Below are 23103 nucleotides of genomic sequence, written 5' to 3'. Positions count from 1 at the left end.
CTGAGGCAGAGAATTCCACAGATTCACAACTCTCTAACTGAAAAAGTTTTTCCTCATCTCAGTTCTAAATGGCCTACCCCTTATTCTTAAACTGTGGCCCCTTGTTCTGAACTCCCCCAACATTTTTCCTGCATCTAGCCTGTCCAATCCTTAAGAATTGTATATGTTTCTATAAGATCTACTTTCATCCTTTTAAATTCCATTGAATACAAGCCCAGTTGACCCATTCTTTCATCATATATCAGTCCCGCTATCCTGGGAATTAACCTGGTGAACTTACGCTGCACTCCCTCAATAGCAATAATGTCCTTCCTCAAATTAGGAGACCAAAATTGCACACAATACTCTAGGTGCGGTCTCACCAGGGCCCTGTACAACTGCAGTAGGACCTCCTTGTTCCTAAACTCAAATCCTCTCGTAATGAAGGCCAAAATGCCATTAGCTTTCTTCACTGCCTGCTGTACCTGCATGCTTACTTTCAGCGACTGATGTACAAGCACATCCAGGTCTCGTTGCATTCCCTTTTCCTAATCTGACACCATTCAGATAATAATCTGCCTTCCTGTTCTTGCCACCAAAGTGGATAACCTCACATTTATCCACATTATAATGCATCTGCCATGCATCTGCCCACTCACCCAACCTATCCAAGTCACCCTGCAGCCTCATAGCATCCTCATCGCAGCTCACACTGCCACCCAGCTTTGTGTCATCCGCAAACTTGGAGATTGAACTCAAGTACCCTGAGCTGCGACACAGCGGTTTTTACAAGCTGCAACATGTATGGTCAAGTATTACAATGACACACTGTATTAATTAGTTTTTAATAAAGCTTCATATGTTTAAAAAAAAAGCTTTAGTGTTCATTAGTTGTAATAAATATGGTGCTCTACAATATTCTTCATAACAAGTAACATTCAAGGTAATTAACAGCTCAGATTAAAAATGATTGGAATAGTTTAACAATTGCTTCAGCACTATACACTATAGAAAGAAACTGTAATTGTTTTCAAATAAAAATTATAAACATCTTCTACAGTATGACATTGAGAAATGGGTACCATTGTCAAAAAAAAAACAATTGCAAGACATGTCAAAAGGAATGTACCAAAGTGATAGGTTTGTGAACTGTACCACCTCAGTCACGCTGGATATTAACTGCATAATTCATATAAAGTCGGGCAAAGAACCAAAGATCTGAGGAAATAAGTAGATAATTTAATGGCATTCATCGGGAAGACAAGTAATGGTGCCATTTCTTAAATGCGCGTTTCCGTTCTCTGTTGGGTTTCCAGGCCAACATGTCTGCAGTCAACATTAGATGGCACATTCAAGAGTATCTGCAACCTGGCGTAGCTTTGCTCTTTCCTGCTCTTTCATGCTCACACACTGGATAACAAGCCTGTAACGTTGGCTCTCCTTCGTCTCAGGATAAGCCAATTATAATACCCAGCCACCTACTAGGGCGGCACGGTGGCACAGTGGTAGAGTTGCTGCCTTACAGTGCCAGAGTCCCGGGTTCAATCCTGTCTACGGGGTACAGTGTATGGAGTTTGTATGTTCTCCTGGTGACCTGCGTGGGTTTTCTCCGGGTGCTCCGGATTCCTCCCACTCTCCAAAGACGTACAGGTTTGTAGGCTAGTTGGCTTGGTAAAATTGTAAGTTGTGTAGGATAGTGTTAGTGTGCGGGGAATGCTGGTCGGTGCCAACTTCTGTCCACCATGTATCTCTAAACTAAACTAAAACTGAATTAGAGATGTGGTAATCTACAACATATCAATAAATATACATGACACATCATGGTGGTCGTAGCGATGACTACACTTTATTAAACACAGAGTCATCAGGACCAAATGGTCAACCAAGCATTCCACAAATTAAAAAACCTGCGCATCTAGAATTTTTGTTTCCCCCTTTAAGTCGTGCAGATGTATTCCCTCGAGGTGGATATCTGTGGGGTGGCATGATGGCACAACTTGTTAAAACTGCTATCTCACAGCTCAAGGTTCTGGAGTTCAATCCTGACCTTTACTGCTGTCTATGCGGAGATTGCATGTTCCTTCTGTGACCATGCAAATTCTTCTGGATGCTCCTGGTTCATCTCATATCCCAAAGACGTGCAGGTTGGTGGGTTAGTTCACAAGTTATAGTAGAAGAATTAGGCCATTCAGCCCATCGAGTCCACTCCGCCATTCAAACATGGCTGATCTCTGCCTCCTAATCCCATTTTCCTGCCTTCTCCCCATAACCCTTGATACTTTTTCAAATCAAGAATTTGTCCATCTCTGCCTTAAAAATATCAACTAACAGCCTCTACAGCCCTCTGAGGCAATGAGTTCCAGGGAGAAACTAGCCTTTATTCAGAAGTTCCTACTCATCTCTTTTCTAAAAGAGCACCCTTTAATTCTGTGGCCATGACCTCTGGTCCTAGACTCTCCCACCAGTGGAAACATACTTTCCATATTCACTCTATCCATGCATTCCACTATTCTGTAAGTTTCAATGAGGTCCACCCTCAACCTCTAAACTCCAGCGAGTAGAGGCCCAATGCTGTCAAACGCTCATCATGTGCTAACCCACTAATTCCTGGAATCATTCTTGTAAACCTCCTCTGGACCCTCTCCAGAGCCAACACATCCTTCCTCAGATATGAGGTCCAAATGTGCTCATAGTACTGCAGATACGGCCTGACCAGCACCTTATAGAGCCTCAGCATTACATCTCTGTTTTTGTATTCTGGTCCAGTTAGTTGGCCATTGTAAATTGCCTTCATTATGTACCTGAGTGCAGAGTTTGTGGGGAGAGAATGTGAATAAGGGGAGAATAAAATAGGATTGGGGTAAATGGATCTTCAAGGTCAGTATCCGGACTCAATGGGCCAATGAGCCTCAGCAACATTACTGGATGGTCTTACGGCCTCAATTCTCAATTCTCAATATGTGCAGCATGTAACCTGTGGGTCCTAATTGTTTGTAGCGCTGTAAATGGTGTTCAATCAACTGAAAACTTGCAACTTCTCAATAATCTTCCCAATCCCTATTCAATTAGGGATTTGTAAAAGCAAGTTGAATTGATTGTAGAAAGAGAGATTAGAAAGATAGAGTCTGAAGAAGGGACTCGTCCCGAATTGTCACCTATCCATGTTCTTCAGGATTGCTGCCTGACCTGCTGAGTTACGCCAGCACATTGTGTCTTGAATTGATTGGCCAATTGTGAAGGTTGGACCAGTTTGGTTTGGATATCAGAAAAGACAATCTTGAACATTGGCCCGATACTAAAGAGAACATTTCTAAAAAAACTGGATATGTTGAAGCCAGAGGAAAGCAAAGGTATGAGAAACATTGTCATGATATAAATTCAGAAGTCGATGTTTTCAACGTTAGCATGTAAAAGCTAAAAATGAGCTTCCACCCACTATTTTAAAAGGGTTTAAACAGTCAGCTTCCCCATTATAAAAAATGGCTGGAGGAATATCCTCCATACACATAGGAGATCGCTAATGGTTGAAAGGATAGCTTCCAGGCCAGAGTAATAGTGCCAGTGCCCAACATGCAAAAGTACCACCCAAGTCATCTTATTTGCAGGAAGTGGATATATCAGTAGCAAAGTATGAAGAGCTGACCTGGTTTATCAAAGTGTAATGAAAACATCTGTATTATGTTAAATGTTACATTTTCAGACATAAGATTCATCTGTGAAAATCATCTTTTCAAAGTCTTCTAATTGTGTACTGCTGTACCGTTTGCTTTGCCATTCTTGCCTGCTCCTAATTAGTTCACTCTCCACTGTCGAAGTGTCTCTGAGGCAGTGTTTTGCCTCATTGTGAAGGAAATAGTCCTTGACAGTGCTTTTAACAGAGGGGGGTAATACAATGTGAATAGTACGTCTTTTATTACTAGTACTATTGCTACATTGCTGAGGATGTCGAGGCTGACTCGAGGAGTCCAATAGTTCCTGGTCATTCTGTGTAGGAGAGTCTCTGGAAGGGCTTCTGTTTAAAATGTCCTCTGGCATAATTCTTTGCTTAGTTGTTTTGGACCTTTCAAAGATTTGTCTTCTTGCCACAGATTGGAGAACCAAGGGTGAATTCTGTCCATAAAATACAGATTGTGGGATGTGGAGCTTGATCATCTGCCCTGATTGTCTTGCATTCTCTTTTCTCATTGGCAGAGCAGTGTGGTGGTATGTATCATCTTGTTCCGCATTAGTAACTTCAAGGTTCTGCTTCTCTTGATCACCCTTGTGCTGTACAGTTAAGATCTTTCCTGGTGCCATGTAGAAGGTTATTTTAGTGCGTTTAATATTGCTGCAAGATGGCTCCTCGGGTGATGTGACAAATTGTCTTGCGTTAGGAACAGTCAAGCTATTTCTTTCTCGATGACTTTCTCCATTTAACGTCTCCGTATTAATTTGGACAAGATTTGGCTCGGTCTGATCTTGTGCAACAGATGTAACACTTGTAAAGCATCCAACATCCTTCTCATAACTTTCAACCGCTAAAGACTTTTGACTTCTGTACTCTATGGATAGTTGGGTTGAGTTCCCGCTCACGTTCTCACACTCCTTGACCTTCTCCACTTCGTTGTACCAATGCATGCCATCAATGCAGCAAGCCGCTGAAGGTGGCAATTCCTCAAGCAATTGACCAGATAGCCTGTTGGAGATACAAGACGAGGATGCATGGTTTCTTCCAGCATTCCCCAAAGTACAGAGAAACGGGTCATTGCGACCGAACATCGAAGAGTCGGAATAAGAGAAGGCACTATCTATTGAACTAAGTGACGACTCTGACGGTGATGTTGTCGGAGAAGATAGACTAGACAAACTTGACCTTGTTGACAAGTTCAGCCTATGGGAGTTTGGCTGTTTTGTCTTGGTTTTAATCTGAGGAGACCTCCAAAACATGTGTTTCATTTTATTAGAAGTGGGTCCTTTCCCATCATCTAATAACTTCTGGCTTTCGATCTGAAGCATTTTCAACTGTTGCAAGTAGTCAATGTGGCCATGGGTCATGGTGGCATCACAGCTGGACTGACGAGTCACTGGTTCATGGGACAAAGCAAGATGGTGTGGCAGGCAGACACTGGGCTCCGACGAGCAGCGGTCTCGAGCCGAGTCCATTTGTTCAAGAGCTGCAAGCGAAGACACAGAGGAGCAAGAATATAAGGACTCGTTCTCTGATTGCTCGCAGATTTCTCCGCTATCACTTTTCTCCAGCTGTATCTTCGATGAAACTTCCTCACTGAAGAATCTTTGCTGCCTCCAAATGTCGTTGGCATCTTCAGCCGCTAACCGCTTGGAATCCCTCAAGGTAATGAAGATGGAGTTCCTTTGCCGCTCATTTTGTAGTTGTTTATTTGGATCAGACAGCACGGAATCAGTATCATCAGAGGAATACTGGGGCTGCATCGAGTCCACATCTGTAAGAGTAACATTGAAAACAATGATGATAATGTGACATTACTTCCACATGGGTTTTCCACAATTCCAACGATGAACTGCCCTTTGTAATCACTGAGCTTTGATAAACTATTCACTCTAAACAAATGTAAACTGACTGCTGCTTGGGCTTTTGCAGCTTCCTGTTTGTGAGCTTTTTATGGATGAGATTTCCACCTGATAAACATTGTTTTAATCTTAAGAACCAGTCTAGCAACGTCCATGAAAAAGTAATGAACAAAACACCACAAACCTAGAGAGTCCTTGGAATTGCTATGCTGGACATCCTGTGATCCCCCAAAGAGAGAACTCAGCCCACTCCCAAAGATTTGGTGAGTGTTTTCAATCATGAACTGCACAAGAATGGCCACCTGAAAGAAAGTAGACACACATTGATGCATCACCGAATGCGACTTACATTTATCTAACACCTTTAATATAACGAGACATCCTGTTCTGTTTCACATAAGAAAGATGCAAAGAATCAAAGAGATAATGATGTGATAGCAATGATGACTTCAGAATAAGACCACAGTATAGAAGTATACAACTTTGGGCAACGTTTTATGGAAAATATTAAAATTTTGGACTGAGTTAACAAACGGTGACAGTCAACCAATATCCCGACCCAAAACGCCACCCATCCTTTTTCTACAGAGCTGCTGCCTGACCCGCTGAGTTACTCCAGCAATTTGCGTCTATCTCCGGTATAGACCAGCGTCTGTAGTTCCTTCCTACACATTATCTATTTTATAGTTGTGGTTAAGTTGCACCTTAACTAGTAAAAGTATAATATAGTTACTGTCTTAAGCAAGTGATATTATTATAAAGCAGTAGTTTCTCTTTCGTTACCATCCATGAAAACCAACTGACAATAAACTCAACTCAACTCAACTAAATGATAGAGTTGAGGTAATCAAAGAAATACCATAAGTGGGGTAGAGACTGAAGGACCTCATGCTAAGAACTATGCCAATGACTCAACATGAGTGGACGAGGGAAGCCTTGCATGACTCAAAAGCTTTTGTTGAAAGAAAAAATAATCCATATCCCCGACCTAGATCTCTGCCTGTCAAAATGATGAAACCTTTATTTGTGAATCAATTAATTTTCTGGGAGATTCAAACTGAGGTCGGCCTTGCATGTACTTTCCAGATTTTGCCTTTCTCATGTATCTGTCTTGAGCGTAAAAGTAGCATGATGTCCTATTTGGTGGAAGCAATGCAAATGCATGAACGTTTGTGTGTCGGTATTAGAGAGTTAATATTAAGGAGTTAATGATAGAAGGGTTATAAAAGAATGTTTTAACATTCAGAGCCAGGGGATAATTTTCTCCTGTTTAAGTGTCAGGTTACTTTACTTGGCAACATTCGCAACTCACTAGTGAATTGAAAATGTCATCCCGTCAGACACTATGGAATGATACTTAATGCTAGCCGTGTAGAAAATCCTCCTTGGCTGCTTGTATCAAATGTGCTCAGTGTCTGCATGTTGCATTCCACAATTCACGGTGGCATAGTGGTAGAGTTGCTGCCTTACAGTGCCAGAGACCTGGGTTCGATCCTGGCTACGGGTGCTGTCTGTATGGAGATTGTACGTTCTCTCTGTGACCTGCGTGGGTTTTTTTTCTGGGAGCTCCCACACTCCAAAGACGTACAGGTTTGTAGGCTAATTGGTTTGCTAAATTTGTAAATTGTCCTTCGTGTGTGTAGGATAGTGTTAGTGTGCGGGGATCGCTGGTCGGCGCGGACTCGGTAGGCCGAAGAGCCTGTTTCCATGCTGTATCTCTAAACTAAACTGAACTAAACTGGAATTCAGTTCCATTGCACTGAACAGAATTTCAGATGTAGGATGCTACAGACAGTGGTGAGTGTAGCGCAAATAACATCAGTGAACTTCAGGCACAGTTACCTGCGATTACTTGGCTGAGTATGAAAAATTCACAAATATAGAATCATTAAGTAGTAAATCCATGATCCCAATACGCAAAGGTAGCATTGGTAAGAATTTATAAATCTGATCTGATTAGCCACTGGTGCTCCTATCAAAATGCCTTCAGAATGGAACTGCAACATTGTGCAATCATGCTACAAACACTCCTCTGAATCTGTGTCCAATAACATGAATTAACTTGTATTGAACATTATCAGGCACTTGGAAGCAAATCCAATTTGTAAATTTGTTAGACTTTATCAAATAATAAATTGCAAATATTTCACAATTACAATCTACAACTGCATTTAATGATCAAAGATATAGGGGAATGGACAGGGCAAGTACAAACTAAACATTTGAGTTTCAGAATAACATCAATGAATAGTCATTTCCTTTCTACTATTTGCCAAGAATGTGATTTATAATGAGCTTAGAATTTGTCCGTCATTCCCTTCCCTCCCTTGTCGGATTGATTCTCTGTGCAGACAAAGGGAAATCATGGAGAGATCAGTGAGATAAATCAGCCAATTCATAATCCAACAATCTGCTACTACAGCTCAGACTCTGGGCAATGACCGAGCCTGATATCAGTGCATTGTGCAATAGCATTAGACAGACTTGATGACCCCAGTTCATTTGCTAGATTTTGTTGATAAACTCTATTATAGATGTCGAGAGGACCATAGGTATAAGGAATCCCAAATGAAACACCCCCAAAAAGTCCTTACCTTTTGAGAAAATTATTGTTCCCATTAGGGGTGATTTTCAATGTCGGGCCTCAACAACAACAACAACAACAACAACAACAACAATAATAACCTGTTTTAGCACTGTGGCCATTAATGTAGCAAAATGCCCAAATTCCTTTACATAAGTACAAATAAACAAAATGTGATATCAAACTGAATAAAGAGATATTGTTGCAGAAGACAACAAACATTAGCCAAAGTGGTTGGCTTTATTCAGCATCTAACTGATGGAAAGAAGGGTCAGAGAGGCAAAGAAAGTAGGAACAAACTTCAAATCTTCAGGCCTCAGCAGCTGGAAAAACGACAAACAATGGTGGATCTTTCAAAATCAGGAACAGTGGAAGACTACAACTACGTCAGAGGATTGCAGGGTAGGTCATACGGTCATAAGTGATAGGAGTAGATTTGGCCATTCGGCCCATCAAGTCTACTCCACCATTCAATCATGGCTGATCTATCTCCCTCCTAACCCTATTCTCCCTATAACCTCTGACACCCATACTAATCAAGAATCTATCTATCTCTGCCTTAAAAATATCCACTGACTTGGTCCCAACAGCCTTCTGTGGCATTCTACAGATTCACCACCCTCTGACTAAAGAAATTCCTTCTCATCTCCTTCCTAAAAGAATGTGCTTTAATTCTGAGGCCATGACCTCGAGTCCTAGACTCTCCCACTAGTGGAAACATCCTCTCCACATCCACTCTATCCAAGCCTTTCACTATACTGTATGTTTCAATGAGGTCCCCCCTTAGGATAGTGTTAATGTGCGGGGATCGCTGGTCGATATGAAGGGTCTGTTTCCGTGCTGTATCTCTAAACTATACTAAACTAAACGAATTAATCTGTAAACCTGTATGGCTTTGGAACGTGGAAGGAAACCTGAGCACCCTGGGAAAACCCAGCGGTCACAGGGAAAACGTACAAGCTCCGTACAGATAGCAACCGTAGTCACGATCGAACAGGGATCTCCGGTGGTGTAAGGCAGCAACTCTACCGCCATGCCACTGTGCCTCTCTGTGGATGCTGTCCATGTACATATGGTTAATGAGATCCTGGAAATGACTCCTCGTGTAGCTGTATGATAAGAGAATCAGGGTGGAATTAATGGGCAAATGAGAGAGAATAAATTGCAGGAATGGGGTAATGGGATTGATAGGAATGTTCAGGGAATGGTATATTTCTTGATCTTAAGGCTATAGACAATAGACAATAAACAATAGACAATAGGTGCAGGAGTAGGCCATTCGGCCCTTCGAGCCAGCACCGCCATTCAATGTGATCATGGCTGATCATTCTCAATCAGTACCCCGTTCCTGCTTTCTCCCCATACCCCCTGACTCCGCTATCTTTAAGAGCTCTATCTAGCTCTCTCTTGAATGTATTCAGAGAATTGGCCTCCACTGCCCTCTGAGGCAGAGAATTCCACAGATTCACAGCTTTCTGACTAAAAAAGTTTTTCCTCATCTCTGTTCTAAATGGCCTACCCCTTATTCTTAAACTGTGGCCCCTGGTTCTGGACTCCCCCAACATTGGGAACATGTTTCCTACCTCTAACATGTCCAACCCCTTAATAATCTTATACGTTTCGATAAGATCCCCTCTCATCCTTCTAAATTCCAGTGTATACAAACCCAGTCGCTCCAGTCTTTCAACATATGAGAGTCCCGCCATTCCGGGAATTAACCTAGTAAACCTACGCTGCACGCCCTCAATAGCAAGAATATCCTTCCTCAAATTTGGGGACCAAAACTGCACACAGTACTCCAGGTGCGGTCTCACTAGGGCCCTGTACAACTGCAGAAGGACCTCTTTGCTCCTATACTCAACTCCTCTTGTTATGAAGGCCAACATTCCATTGGCTTTCTTCACTGCCTGCTGTACCTGCATGCTTCCTTTCAGTGACTGATGCACTAAGACACCCAGATCACGTTGTATGTCCCCTTTCCCTAATTTGACACCATTCAAATAATAATCTGCCTTCCTATTCTTACCACCAAAGTGGATAACCTCACACTTATCCACATTAAACTGCATCTGCCATGCATCCGCCCACTCACACAACCTGTCCAAGTCACCCTGCAACCTCATAGCATCTTCCTCACAGTTCACACTGCCACCTAGCTTTGTATCATCGGCAAATTTGCTAATGGTACTTTTAATCCCATCATCCAAGTCATTGATGTATATTGTAAAAAGCTGCGGTCCCAACACCGAGCCTTGCGGTACCCCACTAGTCACTGCCTGCCATTCTGAAAGGGACCCATTTATCCCCACTCTTTGCTTTCTGTCTGTCAACCAACTTTCTATCCATGTCAGTACCCTACCTCCAATACCATGTGCTCTAATTTTGCCCACCAATCTCCTATGTGGGACCTTGTCGAAGGCTTTCTGAAAGTCGAGGCACACCACATCCACCGGCTCTCCCCTGTCAATTTTCCTAGTTACATCCTCAAAAAATTCCAGTAGATTAGTCAAGCACGATTTCCCCTTCGTAAATCCATGCTGACTCGGAACGATCCTGTTACTGCGATCCAAATGCTCCGCAATTTCGTCTTTTATAATTGACTCCAGCATCTTCCCCACCACTGATGTCAGACTAACTGGTCTATAATTTCCCGTTTTCTCTCTCCCTCCTTTCTTGAAAAGTGGGATAACATTAGCTACCCTCCAATCCACAGGAACTGACCCGGAATCTATAGAACATGTTTGATGGTGATTGTAATGTGGAGTCACATTCGAAGGTCCTTAGATGATGATAAATTTCAAGTGTGAACATAGAATGATATCATTCTCTGAGGACCTCCAAATGGAACTCAACGATGCAAACCATTTCAATAAGTAATGCATGGAAAGTCAACTGAAGAGGCCAGATGAAAGTAGATGGAGATTGCTCTCAACCCTTTCAATTTAGATTATGCTCCTAATGGATGTGCAATGCAGAATAAAACTTTTAAACCACACAGAACATTTCGATAAATATCTCCCTGCTAACTTGACCAGACATTGGGCTGTTGCAAGTCCAAAGTAAATTTCTTACCTTACTTGTGCATTTGCTCTCTTCCTCTGCACTCATGGGACTAGGAAGCCACAACATGTTTGGAGCGATGCAAAGTGCCAGGTTAAAAGCTGTCATCTGGTTCTCTTCCGAGTTTTTTTCGATGTGATGTAAAACCCCAAACAAGTGACGAAGGAGAAGAACGTTTGCTTCAGGAAGCTCCTCGATCAGACTGCAACGCATCAAAAATTCCTGTTACCTTTAGCGTTAGAACGTTTTTTTTGCTCTGGTTTATTTTCACCCACATGTTTAGACCGTAATGTTGTATCTTATTGTTTTGATGTGGTTATGTTTTATTCTTAATTGTTAACTGTATGTTTGTGTTGTCATTTGTGAGCAGAGCACCAAGGCACATTCCTTGTATATGCATACTTGGCCAATAAACCTATTCATTCATTCATTCATTCATTGGAACTGACACTTTTACTCCTTGTCTCTATCCATAGACATTTGAGGGTGACACGGTGGCGCAGGGGTAGAGTTGCTGCTTTTACAGCATGAAAGACCCAGATTTGATCCTGACTACGGGTGCTGTCTGTACGGAGTTTGTACGTTCTCTCTGTGACCTGCGTGGGTTTTCTCTGGGATCTTCGGTTTCCTCCCACACTCCAAAGACGTACAGGTTTGTAAGTTCATTGGCTTGGTATAAATGTAAAATTGTCCCTAGTGAGTGTAGGATAGTGTTAAGGATTGCTGGCGGTGCGGACTCAGTGGGCCAAACGGCCTGTTTCTGTGTTGTATCCCGCCTGACCTACTGACTCTTTCCAGCATTTTACTGTTTTTATTGCAGATTTCCACCTGCATTTATTTTCTGACAATGCTAGTAGGTAATGACAGTGCATTGGCTCAGCAATGGAGTTGCTGCCTTACAGCGGCAGGGTTCGATCCTGACTACGGATTCTGTCTGTACAGAATTTGCACATTCTCCCTGTGACCACGTGGGTTTTCTCCGGGTCCTCCGTTTCCTCCCACACTCCAAAGACGTACAGGTTTGTAGGCTCATTGGCTTCAGTAAAATTGTAAATTGTCCCTGGTGTGTGGGATAGTGTGTAGGATCGCTGGTCGTCACGGACTGAGTGGGCCATAGGGCCTTTCACTGTACTGTATCTCTAAAGTCTCATTTGGCTCCAGTAAAACTCATGGATCTCATTGTTATTAACATTCATCCTATTCATTACCAAGGCTGCAGTGTAAACGATCTCCTGAATGAAGGCTTTTATTTTGCAGCAACACTCCAAAATCTGTGCCCTCCATTACATGAAAAAAAGAAATGTAAATGCATGGGAACATTACCCACAGGTTTCCTTCCACGTCACACACTATTCTCATAAGGAAACATATCACCATCCTTCTTTATCACTGGAAGTCCCTACTCAACAGCACAGTGGTGGAAAGATCACCAGTGGTTGAGGAAGATAGCGTACAACAACTTGATCAGAGCAACGAAAGGTGTCTAAGGAAATCGACAACTCCTGCATTCTATAAATGAATTAAGGTTTGCAAAGTGGCTGAAATAGTTGAATTTATTTGGATTTAGTTCACCAAAGATGATGTACTGATATGTTAATGGTGGAACATGGATGCTTTTCTCTCACCTCTTTGTGGATTGTATCTTTTGCTCTTCGTTGTCATTTTCTATTCGTTCCATCCACTTTTCATACATTTCAGATGACAGAACACTGCCCGGGATATTACGAAGAAAATCCTACCCAAAGAAAAATACAATTAAGTTCTTCTTCATTTTTCATCATTAACATTTTCATCGGAATATAGTTCTAACGTCCGGCAAAATATTTAAATCTGATTTTGCTGATCTTAATAAAAGGTGAAAAACAGCAACACAAGCGTCAAAATGAAACAGCTCGCACAAGCACAGAATGGGGGTGCAAATATTAAGGATGAAAGTGAACAGAAATCTGTAGCTATTCTCTACAAAGCTCCCACTTCATCATTGAAGTGTGGTTGAAGAGTGTGCAATTGAACACTGAGCGTGCATTGAAAAGTGTGCAATTAGTTGTGAACTATTATACCTGATTTAATTTTGAACATAAAAATAGGTTATGGACATAGACCAATACAACACAGAAATTGGCCATTCGGCCTACAATGTCTGCGCCAAACAAGTTAAACTAATGTCTTCTGCCTGCACATGATCCATGGCACTTATAAACTTATAACGTATAAACCTGTGTAGCTTATAATCCAACGGTATGAACATCAAATTCTCCAATTTTAGGTAACTAACCAACTACAATCCTTTCCCCTTCCACTTCCAGCTATATCTCTTCCTCCTACAAGACACACAACTAGTGAACATAAATATCCACCACAATGGATTCCCCACATTCCTCACTGTGATGGAAGGCAATAAAGTCCAATCATCTTCCTTTTTATTCTCCCGCAGTCAGGGCAGTCGAACCATCCGTCGGGGCGATCAAAGCTCCTATAGCCGGAGATTGAAGCTCCCACATCGGGGTGATCGAAACTCCTGCGTCGGGGCGATCGAAACTCCTGCATCGGGGCAGTCAAAACTCCCACAGCTTGGAGTTCCTAATGTCGGTCTCTGACCAGAGACTGCGGGTTCCGTGATGTTAAGTCCGCAGGCACCCATGGTTGGAGCTCCGAGGTCGACTTCTGGCAAAGGGATCGCGAGCTCCGTGATGTTCAAGCCCCGTAGGTTCCCACGGTGGAGCTCTCAAAATCGGTCTCCAGCAAAGGCCGCCAACTCCTCGATGTTAGGCCGCAGTGCGGACGGGGATACGATACGGAAAAAAATCGCATCTCCATCGAGGTAAGAGATTAGAAAAAGTTTCCCCCAACTTCCTCCCCCCCCCCCACATAAAACAAGCTAAAGAACACTAAAAACATACATTTAACATACAATTAAACACAAAGAGGAAAGGACAGACAGGCTGTTGGCGAGGCAGCCATTGCTGGCGCCACCCGGTGGTCATTTCCTGCCTCTTCTCTCCTTATTTCCTTATCTCAGAGCATTTTGCTTCTTCCCATCTCTGGCCTTTGTCCATCCATCTTCCAATCCAACACCCCTCATCCATCTATAACTCGCCAGTCTTTGTCCTGCCCACACCTCTCTTCCTGCTTTCTCCCACCTACTACAATCAGTCTGGAGGCAAAATGTTCCCTATCCCATGTTCTCCAGAGATGCTGCCTGACCAGTTGAATTACTCCATCACTTTGTGTCTTTTTTCATGATCCATATCCCTCCATTCACTGCACATCCATTTAATCTCTCAAACGCCATTATCATGTCTGTTCTACCATCATCCCTGGCAATATGCACCATAAATCCACCATTCCCTGTGCAAAAAACCCAGCCCGCACATCTGCCCCAAACTTTCCCCTCTCACTTTAAAGTCATACCCTTCAGTACTAAACATTTCACCCTGAGAAAAAGACTCTATCTACATTTCCCATAATCTTAAACATCTTCAGCAGGTCTGCCCACATTTTTGGAGAAGATTTTTGATAACATTGGCCAAAGACATAGAAAATCTTTTTGTCCTTTTTAAAATCTTCTTTTCTTTAATTTTAGTTTGTTTTCATGTAAATATATTTGTTATCTATATCCATATCTATATGTATTTATATCCATATTGAAGATCTAATGCAAAAAAAGTACTTTTGACTGAAAAGGTACAAAATCTCGTACCGTGATGACAGCAGCTGCCACAAAGACCGATTCCCTATCCATATGCACCTCATTTCCAGAATTCAGTTTCTCTTTCAGTTCCTTGCAGGTCTTGGCATTAGCTGATCGTCTGAAAATGCCTTTGGTGGAAGGGCCTTCATGGTACAATAGAACAAGCATATCCTGTGGAAAAAGTAGCTCCCGTCTATTAAAACATTAATTCACAATCAGCCATGTTATTTTAGAAACATAGAAAAATAGAAAATAGGTGGAGGAGGAGGCCATTTGGCCCTTCGAGCCAGCACCGCCATTCATTGTGATCATGGCTGATCGTCTACAATCAGTAACCTGTACCTGGCTTCTCCCCATATTTGATTCCACTAGCCTTGATTTCACTAGCCCCTCGAGCTAATTTTCACAGAGAGCAAATTATTTTAAAGACTTGAATAGATTTGTAAAACCTGTGAACTGAAATGAATTTAGAGACTTTGGAGAGAGAGACTTTAGAGACATAAAGCATGGAAACAGGTCCTTTCGCCCACCGAGTCCGCGCCGATCAGCAAACTCCATACACTAGCACTATACTACATTCCAGGGACAATTTACAATTTTACCAAAGCCAATTAACCTACAAACCTGTCTTGGAGTGTAGGAGGAAATCGGAGCACCCGGAGAAAAACCACGTGGTCACAGTGAGAAGGTACAAACTCCGTACAGACAGCACCCATAGTGAGGATCGAACCCGGGTCTCTGGCACTGAGGCAGCAATTCTACTGTTGGGCCACTGTGCCTCCAGTGAATGGCAGCATTGACTTTATCACAAACAAGATGGTTTACTTTATTCTAATTAAGAGCATCACTTTAAACATACATTTTAAGTAAAGCATTACCTGAGTCCAAGGAGAAAGCTAAGTTTAACCTTAATATTAAGAACTCAAGAGACAGAAGAATGAGCAGGTCACTTTGCCCTTTGGCCCAGCTCCAACAATGAGTTCAGATGAATGAGGGGGGGGATTTTCTTGAAATCTACCGAATAGTGAAAGGCCTGGATAGAGTGGATGTGGAGAAAATGTTTCCACCAATGGGAGAGTCTATGACCAAAGGCCTGCAACCTCAGATTAAAAGGACGTACCTTTAGAAAGGAGATGAGGAGGAATTTCTTTAGTCAGAGGGTGGTGAATCTGTGGACTTCATTGCCATAGATGGCAATGAAGCCAAGTCGTTGGAATTCTCTGCCACAGAAGGCAGTGGAGACCAATTTGCTGGATGTTTTCAAGAAAGTTAGATCTAGGCCTTAGGGCTAATAGAATCAAGGGATAAGGGGAGCAAGCAGGAACGGGGTACTGATTTTGGATGATCAGCCATGATCATATTGAATGGCGGTGATGGCTCGAAGGGCCGAATGCACCTATTTTCTATGTTGGGTAATTTTACAGTGGAGATTGATAGGTTTTTGATTAGTAAGGATGTCAAAGGTTATGGGGAGAAGGCAGGAGAGTGGGATTGAGAGGAAAAAATAGGTCAGCCATGATTGAATGGTAGAGTAGATTCGATGGGTCAGATGGCCTAATTCTGCTGCTATATCTTATGGACATGAACCTATTTTGTTCTATACAATCCCCATATCCCTTGATTCACATAATATACAAACATCTCTTGGCCTTAATCTTAAATCTTGACTTGGATTCCTAACTCAACTGAAGGCATAAAACTTGTTGTAATGAGCGTTATAGGAAGCAGCAACAATAAAATAACAAAGAACAGGAGAAAAGAGAGAAGCAAACTGAACATTAGAACTTAGAACTAGAACACAATACATAGAACATAGATCATAAAACATAGAACATAGATCATAAAACATGGAACATAGAGCATAGATCATAAAACATGGAACATAGATCATAAAACATGGAACATAGAGCATAGATCATAAAACATGGAACATAGAGCATAGATCATAAAACATAGATCATAGAACATAAAACAGTACAGCACAAGAACAGGCCCCTTCGGCCCACAATGTCTCTGCTGAACATGATGCCAAGACCTGTACATAACCTATATCCTGCCATTCTCTGCATATCCAAATGCCCAATCAAATGTCTTTTAAATGGCACTAATGGATCTGCCTCAACCACCACCCCCGGCAGCACATTCCAGGCATTCATCACACTCTGTGTAAAACAATAACAAACAACCAAGAATAAAACATATATATATATTCTTTGACATAGTGTCAAACCCCAGAGAATGTCCTATAATTTTTTGCGATCGGTGAATTACTTTGGGGGAATAGCTATTGCCAGTTGCATTGCTTACCATGATTGGCTTTGGCAGGGTACCATTCTTGCAGATGGATGGCAGGGAGAGTCCAAACAGCTTTCTTGGTGTGACTGGAGACTCCGAGATGGGACTGCCGTCTGACTGGTTGCTGGAACTGCGCCGGAGAGCCCAATCTATTATTGACTTCTTTTTCCTAAGAATTTTTGGAGTCGATTCTGGAATAAAGCAAGGAAATACAAAATGGAATTACATTGATCCAAACATTTCACAGTGCATATATATATATATATATATATATATATATATATATTTAAAAACAACAATAGGAAACAAGAGTGTGAATTGGCACAAAGGAAGCTTAAAAACATTTTTTTCAAATGGTTTTGTTTATTGTCACAGGTACCGAGGTACAGTGAAAAGCTTTATTGTTGCGTGCTAACCGAGCCACCCACGGTGTACAGATACATGATAACGAGAATAACATTTAGTGCAAGATAGTGTCCAGTAAAGTCCGATTAAAGATCGTCTGGCGGTCTCCAATGAGGTAGATAGTAGCTCATGACTGCTCTCTATGTTGTTGTGTTCAGTTGCCTGCGAACAGTTGGGTAGAAACTGTCCCTTTACTAGCTCATTATTGTCTCCTTGATCTTCTTGCCTGCACATCATGTAATGTGTAATCGCTTACATTATTTAACACAGATTAGAAGTCTAAACAAGGATTCCGAACTGAAACATTGCCTATCCATGTCCTCCAGAGATGCTGCCTGACTGAGGTACTCCAGCACATTGTGTACTATGCAAGATTCCAGCATCTTCAGTTTCTTGTGTCTATGTTAACACGGATCCAATAGGGTGGTGCAAAGGTTTAGGTACTGATTCTTCACTTCTAGTTCCAAGGCATAAAGCCACACTGGTTACAGATACACACCAGCGTCCCTTCAAAAGTGGTTGTGCTTAATAATATATTCCTTTATTCATCCCACACCGGGGAAATTTACAGTTACAGCAGCAAAGTGGATAGCAAGAGAGCAAGAGATCATTCATTATAAATAAAAGATACATAAATTCTCATCAGTTTTCTGTGTGTTCTTAGCTGTTATTGTTGACTCGTCTGCTGGGAGCAGTGCTGGTTGTGCAGTCTCACAGCAGTGGGAAGGAAGGACCTCCTATATCTCTCCTTCACGCACTTGGGGTGAAGGAGTCTGTCACTGAAGGAGCCACTCAGTGCAGTGACAGTGTCCTGCATGGGGTGGGAGTCGTTGTCCAGCAGCGATGTTAGCTTTGCCATCATCCTCCTCTCTCCCACCACCTGCACTGAGTCAAGGGGGCAACCCAGGACAGAGCTGGCCTTCCTGACCAGCTTGTCGAGTCTCTTCCTTCCGCCGCTGAGATGCTGCTGCTCCAGCAGACCACTCCATAGAAAATGGCCGATGCAACCACCGTGTTGTAGAAGGTCCTTAGGAGTGCCCTCTGCACTCCAAAGGACCTGAGTCTCCTTAGCAGATAAAGTCTGCTCTGGCCCTTTCTGTATAGCGCATCGGTGTTTTCAGTCCTGTCCAGTTTATTGTTGAGGTAGACACCCAGGTACTTATAAGAATCCACCCTCTCGATATCCATTCCTTGGATGTTCACCACTGTCGGGGGGACGGCTGCGCCTGCGGAAATCTACCACCATCTCGCTGGTTTTCCCCGCGTTGATCCGGAGGCAGTTCCGCTGGCACCAGTCCACAAACTCCTTGATCAGTTCTCTGTATGCCCTGTCCTCATCGCCCGTGATGAGGCTGATGATGGCAGTCGTCAGAGAACTCCTGTAGATAGGAGTCTGCAGAGCTGTGCCTGAAGTCCGCAGTGTACAGGGTGAACAAGAATGGAGCTAGCACTGTTCCCTGCGGAACCCCAGTGCTGCAGAACACCCTGTCCGAGACCAGGTCCTTTGTCCTCACATACTGTGGTCGGTTGGTGAGGTAGTCCAGAATCCAGGATGTGAGGTGATGATCCACTCCAGTGCGCTCCAGCTTGCCCCCCAGAAGCCCCGGTTGGATGGTGTTGAATGCACTGGAGAAATCAAAGAATAGTTCCACACCTCCTGCTCACTATTGATGCAGAAACTGAAATACTCCAGGCACAAGTATGTGTACAGAGCTCAGAGGACACTAGCGAGAAGTGTTCTATTTGCAGCACGATACTTCAAAATGGCACAACATATGATAAGGTCATAAGTGATAGGAGTAGAATTAGGCCATTCGGCCCATCAGGTCTATTCGGCCATTCAATCATGGCTGATCTATCTCTCCCTCCTAACCCCATTCTCCTGCCTTCTCCCCATAACCTCTAACACCTGTACTAATCAACTAATGATAAAACAAAACAAACGAACAGTCTGGCAATTGTGCACATTAGTTTAGTTTAGTTTAGATTTGTTTTGAGAAACAGTGCAGAAACAGGCCCTGCAGCCCGCCAAGTTCCCGCCGACCAGCGATCACCCCGTACACTAACACTATCCGACACACTAGGGACAATTTACAATTTTTACCAAAGTCAATTGACCTACAAAGCTGTACATATTTGGGGTGTGGGGGGAAACCACAGCACCCAGAGAAAACCCATGCGGTCAGTGGGGAGAATGTACAAACTCCATGCAGACAGCACCCAAAGTCAGGATCGAACCCGAATCACTGATGCTGTAAGGCTGCAACTCTACCGCTGCACCACTGGAAACCACCACTAAACTATTATGTTGATACTGGTTTCTGAATTATTTGTTATTTCTGACTTAATTTAGGAAACAAGCTAGAAATGTTAAACTATGCCAACATGGGCTGCAATGGAGTGTGGGCAGTAATGGTTGGGATGCTGTGATGCTGCAAAGTTTAACTTCATTGCAGACAGCTACAGAGGACCCCGTGGGACACCAGCAGACCACTTCCATTAAAAATGGTACAATGACTAAACAACCTCTTCAACTACAGCAACAGGAAGAAGTTATCTCCAAACATGCATGTTCTGTTCCAGCATTTAAATAGCAATCTTATCTCAAAGGATTTTCTTAATTACATGATAACATAATTGTGTTACTTAAACCTCTGTATAACAGAGTGACCTCTGCTCCAAGACCAGACAGAACAGAAGGTTCCAGTTTTGATTCCGTAATCTTTGCTAACTTGGATGAGTCTGTACTTGGAATGCACACAACCGATCTCCGGGGTTGGGTGGGAAAATCAAGCAAGATCACCAAGTCTGGTACACTTACATCCTTTCTAAAATAAACTACCTAGAGTTTGAGTCAGGCAACATTCCATGATTATGGGAAATGCTAAACTGGGCTGAGAATTCGAAAGGAGGAATTGATTTCCTTTTAATTCCTTTTCAACTTTTTTTTCTCCTCCTTAGCCCAAGGGGAATAAAACCATTTGTGGTCGTTAACTGTTGCACTGCCTGGGAATGGTGACTCCGCGCTCTTGTGTTCTTCAGCAACCACTGGGTTTCATCCCGTCTGTTATCAGGCAACTAGTACAGCAACTTCCAGATTCATGGACAGTTTCTTCCCAGCTGTTATCAAACAACTGAACCATCCTCTCACCAACTAGAGAGCAGTCCTGACCTATCATCTACCTCATTGGAGACTCTCTGACTATCTTTAATCGGACTTTACCTTGCACTAAATGTTATTCCCTTTATCCTGTATTTGTACATTGTGGATGGCATGATAACAAACATGTATAGTCTTTCGGCTGACTAGATAGCATGCAACAAAAAAGCTTTTCACTGTACTTAGGCACACATGACAACAAAACTAAACTAAATTGTCCCAAGCATTCACAGATGTTGATTCCAAATTTTTAAAACTGAAGTGAGAAACATCTCGTCAATTGACAGTTCCTCCCCTAAAGTATTTGGCAATGATTGACAACAGGCCTATCAAACACTTAGGCCAAATCTGACCTTGCTCTCATGCGATCCATTCATAGTTAATAAATATTGTTTGCTATTTAACTCCAGCCAAAAGAAGTAGAAATGAATTGTCGCAATCAAACAGCTAGTCTGGCAGTCTAGTCCAAGTTAGTTCAGACACAGCAATGTTTCCTTCAAGATTCTGGTAAAATTGGAAGCTGACAGAAAATGGGCTTGTCACCAAAATAGTACATATATGATGATGACAAGGAACGTGCTGATAAGAACCAAAGCTGTTTTCTCAGATATTCTACCACTGCAATGAGAATTGTATCTGTGTTCAGCTTGTAGAAAGGGATTAATGTGAGGTCCTAGCAATCCGGTACGTGCGCAAGACAAAACATGTTATTTATTGTTCATTTAAGAAAGCAGATTTCAACAACTTTTTGTCAATTTGAAGCTTTAGACTTTAGAGATACAGTGCGGAAACAAGCCTTTCAGTGCACCAAGTCCGCGGCGACCAATGATACACTAGCACTATCCTACACACCGGGGACAGTTTATAATTTTACCGGATCCAATCAACCTACAAAGCTACAAGTCTTTGGAGTGTGGGAGGAAACCGGATCACCCAGAGAAAATCCACGCGATAACAGTGAGAACGTACAAACTCCGTACAGACAGCACCTTCAGTTAGGATCGATCCCGGGTCTCTGGCGATGTAAGGCAGCAACTACACTGCTGCACCACTGTGCTGCCCCATTTGCTGTATTTGGTTTGTTGTATTCGATGAACCCAAACCACCCATGCGATGATGAAGGTGTGCCCCATTGTTTGAGCTGCATTAGTTATGAGAGTTCAGTAAAGCAAAGTGATGTACATGACTGGTTGTGGTGTTAAAACTGAAAGGATAGCAGAGAACTCTCCTTATGTTTGACAGCCTTCCTTCATACAACAACCAAGAACAGATTACCCCAAAATTCATTTAGTAACCATCATATGTGTCCACATAACAACTTCCTCTGCACGTGAAGCTTTTTCAAAGGGCTTCAGTCAGGCACACTTTAAATGAAAACCTTTCCCCTTTGCTCAATAGATGTTGCAGATTATTTCATCCTTTACTCACCTCTGGTCATATTAATATCCGGGTGGGGTCTTGGCTTCAGAATAAACTGACATTGTTTAGCCTTTGGGAGATCTTCAAGGAGCACAACCCCGGTATTCCGCTGGCAGTAAACTTTAGCATCAGATCTCTCCACATGTGCAGTAAAGTCTCTGAGACAGTTCATGACAACACTAAATGGCTGCTCATGACCTGAAACACAAAGTGGAAAACTTTTTTTTTGTAATAGTTAACAACCTAAAGTGGAACAGTTGCTAATCCCATAAATTCCTAAGCAATATCAATATGGTAGTGGAGTCCTCAGCCCATATCTGCCCAACGATGTGTAGGAAGAAACTGCAGATGTTGGTTTACACCGAAGATAGACACAAAATGCTGGAGTAACTCAACGGGTCAAGCAGCATCTCTGGAGAAAAGGAATAGGTGACGTTTCAGATCATAAGATCATAAGTGATAGGAGCAGAATTAGGCCAGTCGGCCCATCAAGTCTACATCGCCATTCAATCGTAGCTGATCTATCTCTCCCTCCTAACCCCATTCTCCTGCCTTCTGCCCATTACCTCTGACACCTGTACTAATCAAGAATCTATCTATCTGTGGCTTAAATGTATCCACTGACTTGGCCTCCACAGCCTTCTGTGGCAAAGAATTCCACAGATTCACCACCCTCTGAGTAAAGGGTCGGAACCCTTCTTCAGACTGAAAGTAGAGGTGGGGTGAGGGAGGTGGGGGGGGAATAAACTGCAGGCAAAAAAAGGTCAGAAAAAAAATTGTGGTCAGCAACAGAAGACCTCAGGAAAGATAGTATTTATTCACAAAATGCTGGAGTAACTCAGCAGGTCAGGCAGCATCTCAGGAGAGAAGGAATGGGTGACGTTTCGGGTCGAGACCCTTCTTCAGAGCTCACAATGGCCATTGTTGACTGGGAAAGTTATGACAACAAGGATGCAAGCAGAACTGGTAGAATGTCCAAGA

General features: G+C 42.6%; 1 protein-coding gene across 2 annotated transcripts in view; it reads right to left on the bottom strand.

Annotated features, from left to right (window-relative positions):
• Positions 1-955: 955 nt before the first annotated feature.
• Positions 956-23103, bottom strand: part of arhgap20b (Rho GTPase activating protein 20b) — a 108363-nt gene continuing 86215 nt past the window's right edge. For both annotated transcript variants that reach the window (XM_078412012.1, XM_078412011.1), the window contains exons 9-15: positions 22132-22320; positions 17151-17329; positions 14853-15014; positions 12778-12887; positions 11165-11354; positions 5693-5810; positions 956-5420 (exon numbers count right to left, since the gene is read on the bottom strand). In XM_078412012.1, the coding sequence (XP_078268138.1) occupies positions 3676-5420; positions 5693-5810; positions 11165-11354; positions 12778-12887; positions 14853-15014; positions 17151-17329; positions 22132-22320 (2693 nt within the window). In that variant the 3' untranslated portion in view covers positions 956-3675. The remainder of the gene's footprint in view (positions 5421-5692; positions 5811-11164; positions 11355-12777; positions 12888-14852; positions 15015-17150; positions 17330-22131; positions 22321-23103) is intronic.

This window comes from Rhinoraja longicauda, chromosome 15 (assembly GCF_053455715.1).
Source record: "Rhinoraja longicauda isolate Sanriku21f chromosome 15, sRhiLon1.1, whole genome shotgun sequence".
Lineage (NCBI taxonomy): Eukaryota > Metazoa > Chordata > Chondrichthyes > Rajiformes > Arhynchobatidae > Rhinoraja > Rhinoraja longicauda.
Note: the sequence above shows the minus strand (reverse complement) of the source record. Positions and strands in the feature narration are given on the sequence as shown.